The sequence below is a fragment of the Phacochoerus africanus genome, chromosome 3 (assembly GCF_016906955.1).
Source record: "Phacochoerus africanus isolate WHEZ1 chromosome 3, ROS_Pafr_v1, whole genome shotgun sequence".
Lineage (NCBI taxonomy): Eukaryota > Metazoa > Chordata > Mammalia > Artiodactyla > Suidae > Phacochoerus > Phacochoerus africanus.
Window position 1 is genome coordinate 64,435,423 of NC_062546.1, and position 17,825 is coordinate 64,453,247.

A 17,825-nucleotide genomic window follows, 5' to 3' on the forward strand; every position below is an offset into this window, starting at 1 on the left:
AATTGGAATTTTACAACAAATGTTTTTAACTATGAGTAGAACTTTTAGAAAACATTGGCTTCTTAATGGATCTCTTTTTAAAAGTAGCTGTCCTGGCATGCCCATGAACAAAGAATGGAAAAAGAAAATGGAAAAAAGGATGTCAAAAGAACCTGTGACTCCATCAATATTGGAGAAGGCTGATTCACTTACTACTGGTTTACTACATGTGAAGAATGACAGCAGCTTAAGTGAAAGAGATCAGGATGATGGCAGGTAAAATCTACAGATTCTTTATTTCTAGGAGAAAAAATATTAGCAGTGAATACTCTTTCTGGAAATAGATCAGCATAATATAGTATACAAGCCAAGACAAAGGAATGGACAGCTATATCAGGTGAATGCTGCTGAAGAGCTAAGATGAGGATTAGTGCCTTTGATTGGAAGAAGTTTAAAGAAATATGCCCCATAGAAGGTGCCCTGGAGTGAATAAGAGTAAACAACTCCTTAAAGAATATTTACTGGCTGACAACTGAAGAGGAATGTGGAGTTCAAGAGAATTTTCTTTTCTTTCTTGTGTGAAGATGAGTGTTTTAGGTTTTTTGTTTGTTTGTTTTTTTAATTTGGAAATGACCTAGGAGAGGACCTGTTTCTTCAATTTAGTCATGTTTGCCTTTCTAGCATTGGAAAGCTTATTGATTGTATTCTATTATCTTTACAATAGTGTAGTAACCTAATTGTCCATAATATTTCTGTTCATGAGGAGTTTATGTTAAGGGCTTGTTCACTGGATGTGAAGTGGGAATCATCTTAAATAATTGAATATGCGGATGGCTGCTGAGAAGTTATCATGCATAGATATTAAAAAGATGTAATCACAACTATACACATAGGACATACTGAATAAGATTTAATCATTCTTGATAATTCTTGATATTACAGGGTCTTTAACAGTATGAACTCGTGAGTAGCTTTGGTTTTGTGAGGTACTTGAAAACATTGGACTATATTAATTTCACTGTTTAGACTCCATGGAAAAGGGGAAGCTTTCTGTATGTACAATAGGAAAATAAACTATTGAACAACCTCTCACAGATTATTACTTATGAATTATAAAGCTCTAAATGACAAAAGCCATACTTCCTGTGCCATACTGTCATTAACAAGCACTGTGTGCTCAAGGAATGTATATGAAATGCATGAATAAACAGCTGAATGGGTGACAAAATGTCTGTTGATGAATGTCTTTAGAAAAATCAAATCTGGAGTTCCCGTCGTGGCGCAGTGGTTAACGAATCCGACTGGGAACCATGAGGTTGTGGGTTCGGTCCCTGCCCTTGCTCAGTGGGTTAACGATCCGGCGTTGCCGTGAGCTGTGGTGTAGGTTGCAGACGCGGCTCGGATGCCGCGTTGCTGTGGCTCTGGCGTAGGCAGGTGGCCACAGCTCCGATTCAACCCCTAGCCTGGGAACCTCCATATGCCGCGGGAGCGGCCCAAGAAATAGCAACAACAACAAAGACAAAAAAAAAAAAAAGAAAAAGCAAATCTTTGTTGAAAGTTGATTTCTAATATTGCCAAGGTCTAAAGTCTTTTTATTTTTAAAAAGGTGTGCAAGATGCAGAAATTATTTCTAATTATAGCTAGACATGGAGCAATAATATGGATACACTTGCTATCATATTGCTTAAATGTCTTAAGAATAAAAATGACTTTCTCAGCATATTGTGACACACAAGTGTTGAAGATTCCTGGGTTTGAATTCTGGGTCTGGTACTGAACAGCTGTCTGGGTTTGAGCCAGTTGCTTAGCCTTTCTGTGCCTCATTTTCTTTCTGTGTAAAGTACATAACACATTGCCTACCTTCCAGAATTGTTGTGAGGATTAAGTGCCATTTAAACATGTAAAATGCTTAGACTAATGCACAACAGTTGTGTAGTAAATCCTTAAAAAGCAAATACCATGCCATTTTCAAAAGGGTTTCTTTCATGTAAGGACTTAAGTGATACTTTCTGAATAGTTTTAGTGCAATAAAAGCTAGTTTTTACTGCAAATGAAAACAAAAACCCCTGATAGATTTCTTCCTATCAAATAACACAAGTAACATTGTTAATGCTTTTCCTTTTCCTTTGCCCGTTTGCTCTAACTTTAATGCTTTTGTTAATATTATTATTGGTGGGTTTTCTTGATCCTTTAATATGATTCTACGTATGAAGAATCCCTTCTATAGAATCTCAATTGCCAATGCAAAGAATTTGTATAAAAACAAAGAATTTAGTTATTTTCATATGTTAAGTATTTGATATTTGCTGAAAAGAATGGTTTGTTTTTTCAGGCATGTCAAGAAAATATCTAATGAAAAGAGCAAGGTATTGTAAAAACTTAATTATAAAAAATGTTATCCTATAGTAAAAAATACTTTAAAATAGGTATAGTGGAGGGAGTTCCTCTGTGGTACAGTGGCTTAAGAATCTGTCACTGATGCAGCTGTGACATAGGTCACAACTCTGGCTCAGATTTAATCCCTGGCCTGGGGACTCCCAGGTGTTTGTTCAGCTAGAGAAAGAAAAAGGAAGGAAGGAAGGAAGGAAGGAAAGAAAGAAAGAGAGAGAGAGAGAGAAAAGGAGAAATAAAACGAGAAAGAAAGAAAAAGAGAAAGAAGGAAGGAAGGAAAGAAAGATAAGGAGAGAAAGAAAGAAAGGGAAAAAGGTATAGTGGAAAAGTAGAGGAGTTCCTTTGTGTTGCAGCAGTTTAAGGGCCCAGCATTGTGACAACTGCAGCTCATGTTGCTGCTGTGGAATGGGTTTGATCCCTGGCCCAGGAACTTTCATATGCTGTGGGCAAGATTAAAAAAAAAATAGAAAATCTAGTTTTGTTGTATTACATTTGCCTTGAAAAAATAGTTTAGGAGTTCCCCTTACAGCTCAGTGGGTTTAGGCCCCAGTCTTGTCTCTGTGAGGTTGCAGGTTCAATCACTGGCCCCACTCAGTGGGTTCAGGCCCCAGTCTTGTCTCTGTGAGGTTGCAGATTCAATCACTGGCCTCACTCAGTGGGTTCACATTCTGATGTTGCCACAAGCTGCAGCATAGGCTGCAGATGTGACTGGGAACCCACATTGCCATGGCCATGGCATAGGCCTGCCAGCTGCAGCTCCCATTTAACCCCTGGCCAGGGATCTTCCATATACCGCGCTGTGGCTATGAAAAAAAGAGTTTAGAAACACTTAATATATTTATCCTTTTTATAACAATCATTTCTTTGAAGAAATATCTATGTTTTTGCTTTCATAACAGGTGGGTATTTATCAACTCTGTACACTTAGTACATTTTCATAACTATTTGTTGGACATTGTGAAAAATGATTATTTATTTGTAGGTCAAAGGTCAAGTTAATTCTGCGGATGACCTTGATGACTTAACTCAGTTGTCTGAAACAGCTTCCGAGGATTGTGAGATGATTTACTCCAATTCTAAGACTTCTGTGTTGCTAATTGAACAACTTGGCCTGGAGTGTAAAGGTAGGACCATTGTATAATCTGACAGCCTTTTTGTGTAGTGTGTTCTAATATACACACAAGCTGACCAGTAGTGCACATGGAGCATGGATATGTTATTGCGCTGTTCAAGTCAGAGACAAAAGATTTCTATGAAAACATAATGAGTTATTACATGCTTTCAGCCAAAGAGCTGTGATGATTCCTGTGTTTTTCTGTTGGCTTGGCTTCTCGCCTGTGCCTTCATCCAAGGTCTGTTGATCACTTGCCTCCTAGAATGCTGAAGTAACCTCAGGACTTGTTGCTCCGCATTTCCATCTCCTGGAACTTTGGTGTACACTGTAACCACAATTATAAGGGTTTTTTCTTTTTTTAGAAAATTAGGTCTTGTCATGTTTGCCCCTAGCTTACAATCCAGCTGCTGCTTCTCTTCCCTACGTGGTTAAAGGCCACAATCAATCCTCTAGCTTCCTCTTGTACCCATTTTAGACCCTTCTTTCCGCGTGAACTTTAGAATCAACATGTCTATTTCTTTAAGAAAAATCTGTTAGTCTTCTGCAAATGAGTTCTGGATTACGTTGCATCTACAGATTACTTTGGGGGAGAATTGACTTCTTAACCGTAGTGAGTTTTCAAGCCTTGGAGAAAGAATATTTCTCAATTCATGCAGATCTTACTTGAATTTCTCCATAATATTTTGGAGTTTTCAGTGTATAGATGTCTCCATCTTTTATGTGGTTACCTGTGTTTCTTCTTTTTCAGGGCAGCTGTAATTAGTATATGTTAAATTTTAATTTCTGGGGGTTTATTCTGATGATAGAAATATGGTTGGATTTGGTATTTTGATTCTGTATCTTCCAACCTTACCAAGCTCATGTATTAGTTCTTGTGGATTTTTGGTAGATTCTCTCAGATTTTCAGTGTGACCAGAGGTTGGGAAGCTTCTTCATTCTTAAACTACTCTCTGACCAAAGAGAGTTCATCTTGAAGACTTGCAACCAGCACCTTCTCTGTCCAGCTAACCAGCTGATGAAGTTGTGCTATGAGTGTAGCCACAGACAGCACAGAAATTCATGGAAATGTCTGTGTTTCAGGAGAACTTCACCAAAGCAAGCAGCCTGGCCCACAAGGTGGAGTTAGCTAACTCCTATGATGTAACCATGCTGCCTGCTGATTCACAGACAGTTTTACTTCCTCATTGCCTATCGGATGCCTTCTGTTGCTTTACTTTGGCCATGGCGCTGGCTGGAACCTCTAGTATTGTGCTGAAGAGGAATAGAAGAAGCTGTTCCTGTCTTAGTCCCTGTATTCCGGGAAGAGCATTCAGTTTTGCATCATCAGATACAGTGTTAGCTGTGGGTTTATCATAGGTCTCTATCATATCGGAGAAGTTCCCTCATATTCCTGGTGTGCTGGTAGGTTTTCTCAGGAAGATGCGGAGTTTTGCCAAGTGCATCTTTTTATCTACCGATAGGATCATATGATGTTTCTTTTTAGTTTGTTAATATAGGGATTGACATTAGTTGATTTTGAAAGAGAAAAACAGCCCTGCATTCTGCATTCCTGGGATAGACCCCATTTGGATGAATTATCTTTTGAAGGTATTTTTGGCTTTAATTGGCTGATGTCCTGTTTAGAATTTTTACTCCTGTTTTCATGGCATCGCTTTCTTGTAATACTATTTACTGGTTCTGGTTTGAGGATAATGCTAATTTCATAGAACGAGTGGAGAACTGGAACGCATCTTCATTGTTTGAGGAGAATATGTGTGGAATTGGTAATATTTCTCCCAAAAAAATTTGGTAGATTTCACCAGTGTAGCCACCTGGGCCTGGAATTTTCATTTTTGGGAAGGTATTTACCTGTGGCTTTAGTTTCTTTTTCAGATACAGGGCTATTTTGCTTGCTTGTTCTTTCTGCATTGAGCTTTGGTAATTTTTCTCTTTCAAGGAACTTACCCATCTCATCTGCGTTGTCAAATTTATTGACCTAAAGTTTATGATATTACTCTGTCATCCTGTTAGTATCAGTAGACCCTGCAGCACTACTCATTTTGGAAATTGGTAATTTGTCCTTTCTCTCTTTGTTTCCTTACCAGCCTGGCTGGAGGTCTATACCTTGTAGTCATCCCTTGAAAACATTTGATTACACTGAGTTTTCCACATTGTATTATTTGTCCTCTTTCTCTTTGATTTTTGCCTTTGATATTTCTTATGTCCCTTCTTGTGATTTCTTCGAGTTTAATGTGCTCTTTTGCTAGTTTCTTATGGAGGAAGCCAAGGTCATTGATTTGAGACCTTTCTTCTTTTCTGAAACAGACATCCAATACTCTAAATTTCCCTGGAGGTAAGCAGCATCCCATTGATGGTAGGATAACATGTTTTCATTATAAGTTCTGTCCAAAATGCATTGTAATTCCTCTTGTCATTGCCCCTTTGACTCAAGGGTTATTTAGTTTCCAAATATTTGAGTATTTTCCGGAGTTATTGTCATTCTTCATTTCCAGTTTCATTGCTTCGTCATCAGGGAACATACTTGGTATGACTTAGATCTTTTTGGCTTACTCCTTTTATTAAGCCTTGTTTTATGACCCAGAATACAGTCTTTTCTGGTAAGTGTTCTATGGCTACTTGAAAAGAATATTGGTGTTCAAGTCTATCATATCCCTGCTGCTGTGCAGCCTGTCCATTCTGTCACTTTATTGAGGGAGGGCTATTGACATCTCAGAATATAATTGTGTATTTGTTTCTCTGTGCAGTTCTCTCAATTTTTGCTTCATGGGTTTTATGGAAAATTCAATTATTTATTTTTGAATTCATTTATTTTTGGCCCTGCTGGTGGCATATGGGAGCTGCCAGGCCAGGGATCAAAGCCACACCATTGCAGGAACTCAAGTCACTGCAGTGAAAACATGGGATCCTTAACCTACTGCACAACTGGGGAAGTCCCTCTTCTCTCATGTTCTGACCTACGCCCTCTGTCTGCTTTGGTTCCACCAGACTCTCAGTGTCATCACATCAACTCAAGGAGCCTGGCGGCCTCCAGGTCAGCTCCTTCTGCCTGTGTTGTGGCCTGGACATTCTCTCAAGGCAGTGAGCTGGGGTGTTCTTCAGGCTAACCTCATGCGTTTTCAGGGAACATTGTCCTTCCTTGCCTGAAGCCCTTGGTCTGGAAAAGCATTTGTTATGTATTCTGTTTGTGTTCCTTTTGCTGTTTCTGATAGGAAGGGAAACTGGCACCTGTTCCTCTGTCTTGGTGAGAAGTAGGTTGCAGGTAGGCATGGGCACAGGCTGTGCACTGTCTACAGCGTTCTTCTTCCTTCTTTGCTCTGTGCTTCCAGCTCAGCCTTCATTTCTCAGTGTAGTCACCTCCTCCTTGGGAAATTTCCGTCTTGATTTCCTCATTGACCCCATTGGTTTCTTAGTAGCTAGTAGCATGTTGTTGTAGTAGGTTTTCCTGTGGTTGATTTCTAGTTTCATGCCATTGTGGTCAGAGAAGATACTTGAAATAATTCCTATACTCTTAAATTTGTTGAGGTTAGCTTTGTGCCCCAGTATGTGAGCAATTTTGAGAATGTTCCATGTGCACTTGAGAAGAATATATATTCTGATGTTTTTGGATATAATGTCCCAAAAATGTCAATTAAGTCTAACTTTTCTATTGTGTCCTTTAAAATCTCTGTTGCGTTATTGATTTTCTGTCTAGAGGACCTGTCCATTGATGTCAGTGGGGTGTTAAAGTCTCCTCCTACGATTTCATTGCCATCGATTTCTCCTTTTATGTCTGTTAATATTTGTTGTAGGTATCTTGGTGCTCCTATATTAGGGGCATATATATTAATGATTGTAATATCCCCTTCTTATATGGATCCTTTAACCATTAAATAGTGTCCATCTTTGTCTTTCTTTATGGCCTATGGTTTAAAGTCTATTTTGTCTGATATGAGTATTACAACTCCGGCTTTCCTGTCTGGTCCTTTGGCATGAAATATCATTTCCCATCCCCGTCCTTTCAATCTATATGTGTTCTTTGTCCTAAGGAGAGTTTCTTGTAGGCAGCAGATTGAAAGTTTTTGCTTTTTAATCCAATCCACCCTTCTGTCTTTTGATTGGAGCATTCAGTCCTTTGCCATTGAAGGTGATTATTGATAAATATGATTTATTGCCATTTTAAACCTTGTTTTCCAGTTGATTGTGTTTCTCTTTTCTTACATTCTTGTTTTGGTGGGATGATTTCCATCTATTTTATGCTCGAATACTTTTCTGTTCAGTTTTTGTGACTGTAATATTTGGTTTTGATTTGTGCTTGCCCTGTTTTTTACTTATGTTCACCCCTTCCTGTCTCTGCTTGCTTTAGCCTGATACTCATATAGGCTCAAACACATCCTTATAAAAAAATTAAAAAGAATCTAATTTTTCTTACTTCCCTTGCCCACACTATATGAAATTAAAGTCTTTTTTTTTTTCTTTTTCTTTGAACATCTTCATGTTTAGATCTGTATACTGGCTTAAAGTGACTGCTTTCCAATTGTGGTTTCCTCCATCCTAGATTTTCCTCCTTTTTTTTTAATTTAGAGAAGCCCTTTCAGTATTTCTTTTAGAATGGGTTTTGTATTGCTGTACTCTTTTAGCTTTTGTTTGTTGGAGCAATTCTTTATTTCCCCTTCTATTTTAAATGATATTCTTGCTGGATTGAGTATTCTAGGTTGCAGTTTTTTTCCTTTCAGTGCTTTAAATATCTCTTGACACTCCCCTCTGGCCTGGAGTATTTCTGTAGAGAAATCAGCTGATAGCCTTATTGGGGTTCCCTTATAATTAGCACTTTGCTTTTCTCTTGCTGCCTTTAGAATCCTCTCTTTATCTTTTGCCATTTTTATTATAATATGTCTTGGTGTGGGCCAGTTTGGGTTCAACTTGTTTGGGGCCCTCTGTGCTTCCTGTATCTTGATATCCATATCCTTTAGATTTGGAAAGTTTTCAGCCATAATTTCTTCACATATATTTTCAATCCTCTTTTCTTTTTCTTTTCGTCCTGGAATTCCTATTATGTGTAGATGGGCCCACTTTATATTATTCCATAGGTCTCTTATATTGCTTTCATGTTTCTTCATTTGGTTTTCTGCCTGCTGTCCTGTTTGAGTGAGTTCCATTATTCTATCTTCCACATCACTAATTCATTCCTCTGCATTGTTCATTCTGCTCTTTATTGCCTTTAGCTCAGTTTGTGTCTCTGCAATTGATTTTTCTAGTTTTTCTTGGCTCCTCCTTATATTTTTTAGTTCCTTTCTGAGGAAATTTGCATTACTGTTCATATCCTCTCTTAATTCCTTCAGTATTTCCATTATCTCCCTTTTGAACTCCAAGTCTGTCAGACTGCAGAGGTCTGTTTCATTGTTGACTGCTTTAGGTGAGTTCTCCTGTTGTTTTAACTGGGAATGGTTTCAGAGCTTCTTCATCTTGCTTGTGTGTTTTTGTTTTCCTTCTATGAACTTGAGAAGCCAAACTGTAGTCTTGTAAGTCTACTTCTATGCAAGAATACCCCTTTGTATTTTTTTGGGGAGGGGTTGCTATTTCTTTTTTGTTGTTGTTGTGGGAATTTGAATCTTTGCTGTCTCTGCCTTTGGTGTGAGCAGACTGTTATCCCCAGGATGGCCAGCATGTTTTCAGGGAGAAGGTGTCAATGGGTAGGGCCAGCATTCAGTGCTTGATCATTGGGCTCTCAACAGAAGCAGAGACCTGCAAGAAGGTGGCACAGGTTACTCCTATTTGCAGGGCCCCGAGCAGTGGTAATGAGCTCTAGAGGGATCTGCAATGTGATGAGAGAATTTGGCTGTAGCTGCAGCAGGGTGCATGAGTTCCCAGGGGGGTGAGAGCATTAAAAGCTTCTGTTGGATTGCAGTGCCCTCCTTTGAGGTGATTGGAACCACAGATGGTGCCTGTTCATGGACCGCTAGTGGGAGTGGGCCATGACCATCTCTAGCTTCTGTGATAACTGTGGTGGTTTGCTTCCACCATCTGTAGACCATGTATGAGGTGATCCATCTTACTTAGCCCACAGAGGAGGTCCTGTACAGACTGTTCCTAGTTTTAGAATCCTTGGAAGTGACAGAGCTCTGTCATATGGTTATGGCCCTGAATATTCAGCAGTGGCAACAGCAGGGCCAGTGTGTTCCCAAGGGTGCATGAGCACCAATAGTTGATTTGGTCACAATGCCTTCCTCTGTGATACCCTTGAGGTGAATGGGGTGGCAAGTGGTGCCTGTTCACTGACCCCTAGGGGTGTCAGGCTACTGCCACCTCTGGAGCCAGAGATAACTTCCGTGGCTTGCCCCTGCCACCTGTAAATCATGCAAGAAGCACCTGGTCCTGCTTAGCCCCCACAGGATGTGCTGAACAAGGCCCTCTTAGTTGCAGGGTCCTAGGAAGGGACAGTGATCCAGCATCTGGGCCCCTCCCAGAATGTTTGGCAGTGGCAGATGCAGTGCATGTGTGCTCCCTGGGTGAGTGAGATCAACATCAGGTGGTGTTCCATTGTAGTGTCCTTCTCTGTGATGCCCTCTGAAGTAGTTGGAGCTGCAAGTGATTTTTGTTCAGATATTCCTAGCTGTGGTAGGCCACATCCACTTCTGGAGTCAGGGATAATTGTGGTGGTTTGCTCCCACCACCTGCTTGTCTGTTCCACTGTGGGCTAGCAAGTGGCTTCCCACTGCTGGAGACCCCAGGTCTATGGTGGGCTAGAAAGCGACTTCTGGTCGCAAGAGGCTGAGCCTGAGAGGCACAATCTAGGATGGGTAGTGGGGCTTCCTGCAGGGTGGGGCAGCCAGAGTAGTGTGCAGCAACCAGAGTGCAGTGAAGCAGTACTCAGCTTCCCACAGTGTGGCGGCCTGGAGCAGTGTGGCTCAGTGCAGGGCTTGCCGTGGTTTGGGGCTGGGCCTGGAGCCCTGCAAAGGGTGTGTGTCTTCCCACAGAGTGGGACGAGGTGGCCCAGAGTGATGCAGAGCTGTGCCTGTTTTCCCCAGGTTGGGGCAGGCCCAGAGTGCTGCAAAGCAGCAGGGCTTGCTTCCTGTGAGGCGGGTGGGGTGAGGTGGACCTGAGAATTGTGGAGTGGCATGTGGCTTCTTGCAGGGCAGAGCAGGGCCTGGAGCACAGCTTCTGGGCTTCTGCGGGGCAGGGTGCTGCACCAGGACTCTCCTCCCTCTGTGATGGGGGGGGAGTTCATGCATACTGGTGCACAAGGATTTTTCTGTGGCAGTGACCCACCCCTTCTCCTTCCCCTCCCCAACAATGGCACCTTATCTCTCCTGTGCATCTGTATCTTCTCCCGGGTTCCCTTGGCCATGGCTTTCCACTCCCCAGCCCTTAGTGTACTGCTTCCCCCTCCCAAGGTGTACCACTCCCTAGTCCCTTAGGCTGTCTCCACACCACCAACCCCAGTCATCTCCCAGGGACTGACCTCTGGAGTCTAAGTCTCAGCACCCAGCCCCCAGCTAAACTTCTCAGGCTGTGGTGTCTGTGCCAGTGGTTCAGATGATCTGTGCTTCTCTCCCTATCCTTTTCAGTTCTTAGATCTGCTGCTGCACTTTCCTTGGCATCTTGGAGATCCCTCTGACTCGGCTGATCTTTCCACCAGTTAGATGGCTTCCCAGGGTGTGGGTTGTCTTTCTACTTCACACCTCCCTCTTGGGAATGCTTGTCCGGTCCTGATTCCTTTTTTTTCTCTCTCTTCTTTTTCTTTTGTTCTACCCAGTTATGCCAAGAGTTTCTTGCCCTTTTTGGAGGTTTAAGTGCTTCTATCAGCATTCAGTTGATGTCCTCTGTGAGTCATTTTACATGTAGATGTGTTTTTTGATGGGTTTGTGAGTGAGGCTGAGCATGTCCTCTTACTCTTCTGCCATCTTGCCTCCCATCCCCTCTTCTCTGAATTTTATGATTTCCTTCCTTCTGCTGACTTTAGGTTTTTTTTTTTCTTCTTTCTCTAGACCTCCCTCAGTCTAGTGATCACAAAAACCCTTTTGATTTGCCACTTGCCTCCTCCGAGGAGATGAACGCCATGATTCAAAGAAAAAATCATGATATTTCTGCTGTTAAAAAAACTTCTAATCAAACCAAACGAGTACAGGATTGGTTCAAGAAGTTGTGGTATGCAAGAAATTTCTGTGCTAAAAAAAGGAAAAGCATCAAACCCAAATTAGAAACTTGGAATTTTCCACCAAATAGTAACAGAACATCCCAAATATATTTAAAGGAAGAATTACAGCAAAGATTTAAGAATAAGGTAGGCATGTTACATGTACAGTTCCTGGCTTTGGACAAGAAAAAAATCAAATGCAAAAAGGTTAAGCTTCATTTGTTTTGACTTTTTTTTTATCATTATCAGTTTTGAAATCCATTCTGATTTTCTCCATATGAAGATAGCTTATGTATATAACAAGGTCATCTAAATGTGTAATTGGGTGGAAAGAGGTTATTTCTGCCAGCTAAATAACAGGAGTTCAGGAACATATTTGTGTGGGTTTTTGTTCCTTAACCAACCTAAGTCTCTCTTTGTCAGTCTTCCTTATGGACTATGAAACTATGTTAGCTACCATGTGACCTTCCAAGCCAGAGTAAGCACAGTAGAAATTGCTTAAGAAATATAATACGTTGGAGGTTTTTTCCCCTTTAAAATGTTGTGGCTTAAAAATAACTCGCACTTCCATAGAATGAGAAGGAATCAGTGGCTGAGAGAAGGGACATAAACACGTGTTTCTGTATCTCTTCCTTGTGTTTTAATGTGTGCAGTCTTACCTGATTAACTTAGTCCCTCGGCACTTAGAATTCCAATGCATCCACTTTGAAGCATTTTGAATAACAAATCCATGTACACTTACATGCTATGTAATTACCACTTTCAGGTGTTTCTGTTGAGCCAGACTTTTACATTATGTTGTTTCATAAAATATAGTAAGGTTTGCTACATTTTGCTCCCATATGAGTTTTTCATATAGGTAGCATAACCCTCAGTAAAAAATCCAGTGTTCATCTCAAAAAGAGAAAAGTGAGTATTGAGTTACATTGAGGTTTTATTTTCTCCCAGCAATAGATTTTTAAAATTTGTTTGGTTGTTCTATTGTATAAGAGGTGCACTGAGTTTTAAAGATAGACAAACCTAGAGATATTCACCTTGAAAAAATAAAGGAGATGAGCCCTGCCCCTGAGGAAGACATTAAATTACTTTGCCAAAGTCACATTTTTAACTTACTGATTAAGTTAATGAGTTTATTTGGTGATTCATCAGATTGGGTGTTATAGAATTGTATCATCTCTTGCTGCCATAAAATGCTAGGGAATGCTCCATTAGGGCCTTTGGGCAAATCATTTATCTTTCTTGGTTTTATTCTCATCAGCAAGTAGTGGGGCTAAAGTAGATAATTACTTCTGTACCCCCTAGCTGTTAGATTTTAAGGTTATTGAATATGAAATTGGGGAGCATTACTCATTTTCCAGAATTCCATACTAACAGTTTATCAGTTTCACTCTGCTCCTTGTGTTTTAGTAAATGTCGGTTCATGTATTTTGTTGAACATCATCATTCTTGCTTATCCCCAGGACCCAAATTAAAAAAAAGAATTATAAAAGGCATTTGAGGAAATGTAGATTTAATGTGGAAAGAAGAATGTTTCCTTTTTGCTCCCAAGTGGCACAGCCTCTAAATCTGGCTGATTAACACAAGATCCAGGTGGGAAAGAAAGAAGAGGACAAATTCTGTGTCCTGGCCTTGTTACTTCTCTATCTCTGCCAGTCAGATGGGGAAGACTGGATGTGACTAAGAAACATAACACCACCTTAGAAAGCTCTTTTTGAAATTTTGGAAATTCTATTTCTTTTCCTCAAACAGAACAAAATAGAATTTACAAAAGTTACTCTTGCTTGTAATGATAAAGTGAACACAAAAATATTTTTAGCAGTTAAAACTAGAGCAGACTCTGAGGTGAATGACAAATAATGAAGACACAAAGTTCTTTATAATGAATAAAGTAATAACAGTCATCCTTGGTGTCAAACTTTCATGGAAGGCTGAGAAAGAAAAGAAGCAGCACAGAAGCAGTGTGATGGCAGTATCAGAAAACAAACATGGCTCTGATGATGACAGTGGATTAATGCAACAGAGAAAGAGAGGAAAAACTAATAACCAGTGGTTTCCTACTATGGAGAATGGAGATTCTGATAGGTAACTATGTATATCAGTATTTAACAGTAGGTTATTGTTATTTTCTTGTAAACCCATTCTATTTGAATTAGTGTTCATGATTAACAAATTTTATATTTTACTACGGGTAAAATATTATCCCTAGTATAACTTTTAATGTTCTTGTGCCTTAGCCTTCATATTAAGTTGTTTAACACTCCACATTATTACAGTACTAGAGTATTCTGTATTGACTATATCCTGACCTTTTCCATGTGTTGTATATTTAAAGATGTTTAATGTTACTGATTAGCGTCCTTTCAACTTGACTCCTTTCAGTATTTCTTATGAGGCAGGTCTAGTGGTGATGAACTCCATCAACTTTGGTTTGTCTGAGAAAGTGTTTCTCACCTCGGTTTTTGAAAGGCAGCTTTTCTGGATAGAGTATTCTTGATTGGCATTTTTGGTGTTCCTTTTAGCATGCTGCATACGCCATTCTACTCTCTTGAAACCCATTGAGGGATTTAATGGGGTTCCCTTATAATTTAAAAGCGTCTTTGCTCTTACTGCTTTTAATATTCTTTGTCTTGGGACTTGACAGTTTTATTGTAATGTCTCTTGGTGAATGTTTCTTTATGTTGAGTTTGGTGATCTATGAGGTTTAGGAAGTTGGCTGTCCAAATCTCTCCCCAGGTTTAGGAAGTCCTCAGCTATTTTTTTCTTTAGATAAGCTTTGTCTGCTTCTCCTTATCTTTTTATCTTTCTGTCTTCAACTTTCTCCCTATCTCAACTGCATTAATTCAGGAAGTGTTGCTTTTGATGGTACCTGGTAATTCACATAGGCTTTCTAGACAATTTTCATTCTTTTTTACTTTGTTCTCCTCTGATTGGATCAATTCAAAGTTCCTGTCTCTGAACTCACAGGTTCTTTCTTTTGCTTTGATTCTGCTGTCAGTGCTCTTCATTGTGTTTTGCCTTTTATTCATTATATTCTTTAGCTCCAAAATTTCCACTTAGTCCTTCTTAATTATTATTTCTTTTTTTTTTTTTTGGTCTTTTTAGGGCTGTGCCTGTGGCATAAGGAGGTTCCCAAGCTAGGGGTCTAATCTCAGTTGCAGCTGCTGAACTATGCCACAGCCACAGCAATGCCGCATCCTTGACCCTCTGAGAGAGGCCAGGGATTGAACTTTTAACCTCACAGTTCCTAGTCAGATTCATTTCCACTGTGGGAGCTCCTAATTACTATTATTTCTATCTCTCTGTTAACTTTTTCATTTCATTTATTATTTTCTGATTTTGTTGTGTTGTCTTTCTGTGTTTTCTTTTAGCTCCCTGAGTTTCCTTAAAACTGCTATTTTGGTTCTTTATTATGAAGACTGCAGATCTTCATGTCTTTGGGATTGGTTACTGGAACATTATTGTGATCCTTTGGTGGTATCACGCTTTCTTGATTTTTCAAGTTCCTTGAAGTTTTGCACTGCTGTCTTTGCCTTTTAAGTAGCAGTCACCTCTTCTAGTCTTCAATAAATGCCCTCTCCAGTGTGTCTAACCTTGTATTTTTTGCCCCAGTGGTGTGCTGAAACTTCTCTGCTGGAAACATGGATTTCTACAAAGGCTCTCTAATCTATGCAAAATGTTTCCAGGGGCTTCTTGGAAGTGTCTACGTGTGGCTGGGGCCAGTTCATGGGCCAGGCTGGGTCCAGGCTGGGATGTGCTCTGTATGTCTCTTATTCAATATACAAGGTAGGCAGGACTCTTTCTAGGACCTTTGGTGTCTTCTGATAGATCCTATAACTTCCATGAAGCCAGTTTTGTCCATGGATGGATTCCCCGTTTTGGCTGGCAGGGGAGCAGGAATAGCCATGATGCCACTGTCACCCCAGAATGTGGATATTATAAAAGTAACTTTTCCACCTCAAGACATTCCCTTGATTGCTTTTTTCAGGTTATATGTGCCCTGTGGTTTTTTGGGGGTTTTTTGGGATTTTTTTTTGTTTTTGTCTTTTTGCCATTTCTCGAACCGCTCCTGCGGCATAAGGAGGTTCCCGGGCTAGAGGTCTAATCAGAGCTGTAGCTGCCAGCCTACACCAGAGCCACAGCAACGCAGGATCCGAGCCGCGTCTGCGACCTACACCACAGCTCACGGCAACGCCGGAACCTTGATCCACTGAGCAAGGGCAGGGATCGAACCCGCAACCTCATGGTTCCTAGTCGGATTCGTTAACCACTGTGCCACAACGGGAACTCCACCCTGTGGTTTTTTTAAAAAAATCATTTAAATTAAGCATTATTACACTTTAAAACAAAAGAAAATATAGTATAAATGTAAATATTACTCCCATGTCTGAATCATTTGTTCTAACTATTGAACTCCAGATTTTTAGTGTAACATTTGAGATTCTTCAGAATGTTTTTCCAGACTCATCTCTCTACTCATGTGCATGTATTTTGTACTTTACCATCCAAGTTCCTTGGAAACACCTAGATGTCATGTTCCTAATCATTGTGCTCACATTCTAATCTCTAAGTAGAAAGAGTTTCTCCCATTTCTTTTCCTCATGATCTCCTCTGTTTAATTTCACCTCCTCTCTAAAACCTTCCTTACAATCCCTTACAACTCTTACATATCATATTGTATCATAATTGTAAACTGTCTTTGAAGCAAGAGTTTGTGTTTCCTTGAATATTGTTGGTACTTCATAGTAGTTTTTTTTTTAATTAATAAATTACTTAAGGTGGATAAGAGTAGGAATTTTACAAAAATTGTTTTTTATTCCTTATCAGTCAAATTATTAGAAAACATTGGCTTTAAAATGGATTTTTTTTAAAGCAGCAGTTCTAGCATGCGTATGAAAGAAGTATGGAAAAATGAAAGAGAAAAATGGTCATCAAAAGGACCTGTGATTCCACCAATACTTGAAAAGGCTGATTCACTGACTATTGATTTACTACACATGAATGATGACAGAAGCTTAAGTGGAAGAGATCAGGATGATGGCAGGTAAAATTTAGGAATTCTTTATTTCTAGGTGAAAAAAAGATTAGCATTGACTACTTTTTCTAGGAATAGAACAGCATAATATAATATACATGCTCAATTATTAACTTGAACACTTCTGAATGGCTAAGATGAGGATGGAAGTAGTTTAAGTGGCTCCATGGAAGCTACACTGGAATGAATATGAGTAAACAACTCCTTAGAGAATATTTACTAGGAAAAGGGGTAGAGAACCATATGATAACTGAAGAGGAATGTGGAGTTCGAGGGCATTTTCTTTCTTTTCTTATGTTAAGATGGGTATTTCAGGAGTATTTTTGTATGTAGGAAATGATCTGGTAGAGGATGTTTGCATTTGCAACATGAGAAAGCTTATTGGTTGTATTCCATTGCCTTTAAAATAGTGTAGTAAACTAACTGTACACAATCCTTCTATTCATGTAGTTTAATGCTAAGGATTTGTTCACTGGATGTGAAGTGTAATATACTTAAATAATTGAATATGCAGATGATTACCTAGAAGTTGTACTATCATACATATGTATTAAAATTATATAACTATAAATATAGAAACATCTAGGCCACACTGAATAGGATTTAATCATTCCTTGAGGATTCTAGATATTACAGGGTCCTTGCATAAGTGATTTCATGAGGTACTCTAAAACATCAGACTATGTTAACTTCATAATTGTTTAGATTCTAGGGAATAAGGGAAGATTTTGTTTAGCTACAACAGACAAGTAAACTATGTAACAAGTCTATTGCAGATTACCACTTTTGGATGATAAAGTTCTAAATGACATAAGCCTTGCTTCCTGTGCTAAAACTGTCTTTGACACATATTGTTTGCTCAATAAAGATATAGTAAATGCATGAGTAAACAGCTGAATGGGTGAATTAATGCCTGCTGATGAACTTCTTTTGAAAAAGCAAATCTTCATTAAAAGTAGATCTCTAGGAGTTCCCGTCATGGTGCAGTGTTTAACAAACCTGACTAGGAGCCATGAGGTTGCAGGTTTGATTCCTGGCCTTGCTCAGTGGGTTAAGGATCTGGCATTGCTGTGAGCTGTGGTGTAGGTCAGAGATGCAGCTCAGATCCCATGTTGCTGTGGCTCTGGTGTAGGCCAGAGGCTACAGCCCCAATTAGACCCCTAGCCTGGCAACCTCCATATGCTGTAGGTGCAGCC

The 17,825-nt window shown here is 39.7% G+C and overlaps 1 protein-coding gene across 1 annotated transcript in view; it reads left to right on the forward strand.

The window, feature by feature from the left end:
• LOC125121916 (ankyrin repeat domain-containing protein 26-like) overlaps positions 1–17,825 on the forward strand; it is a 100,812-nt gene that overhangs the window by 41,436 nt on the left and 41,551 nt on the right. The window contains 4 exon segments of the mRNA XM_047770219.1: positions 3,353–3,494; positions 11,449–11,804; positions 13,525–13,679; positions 16,468–16,638. Of these exon segments, the coding sequence (XP_047626175.1) occupies positions 3,353–3,494; positions 11,449–11,804; positions 13,525–13,679; positions 16,468–16,638 (824 nt within the window).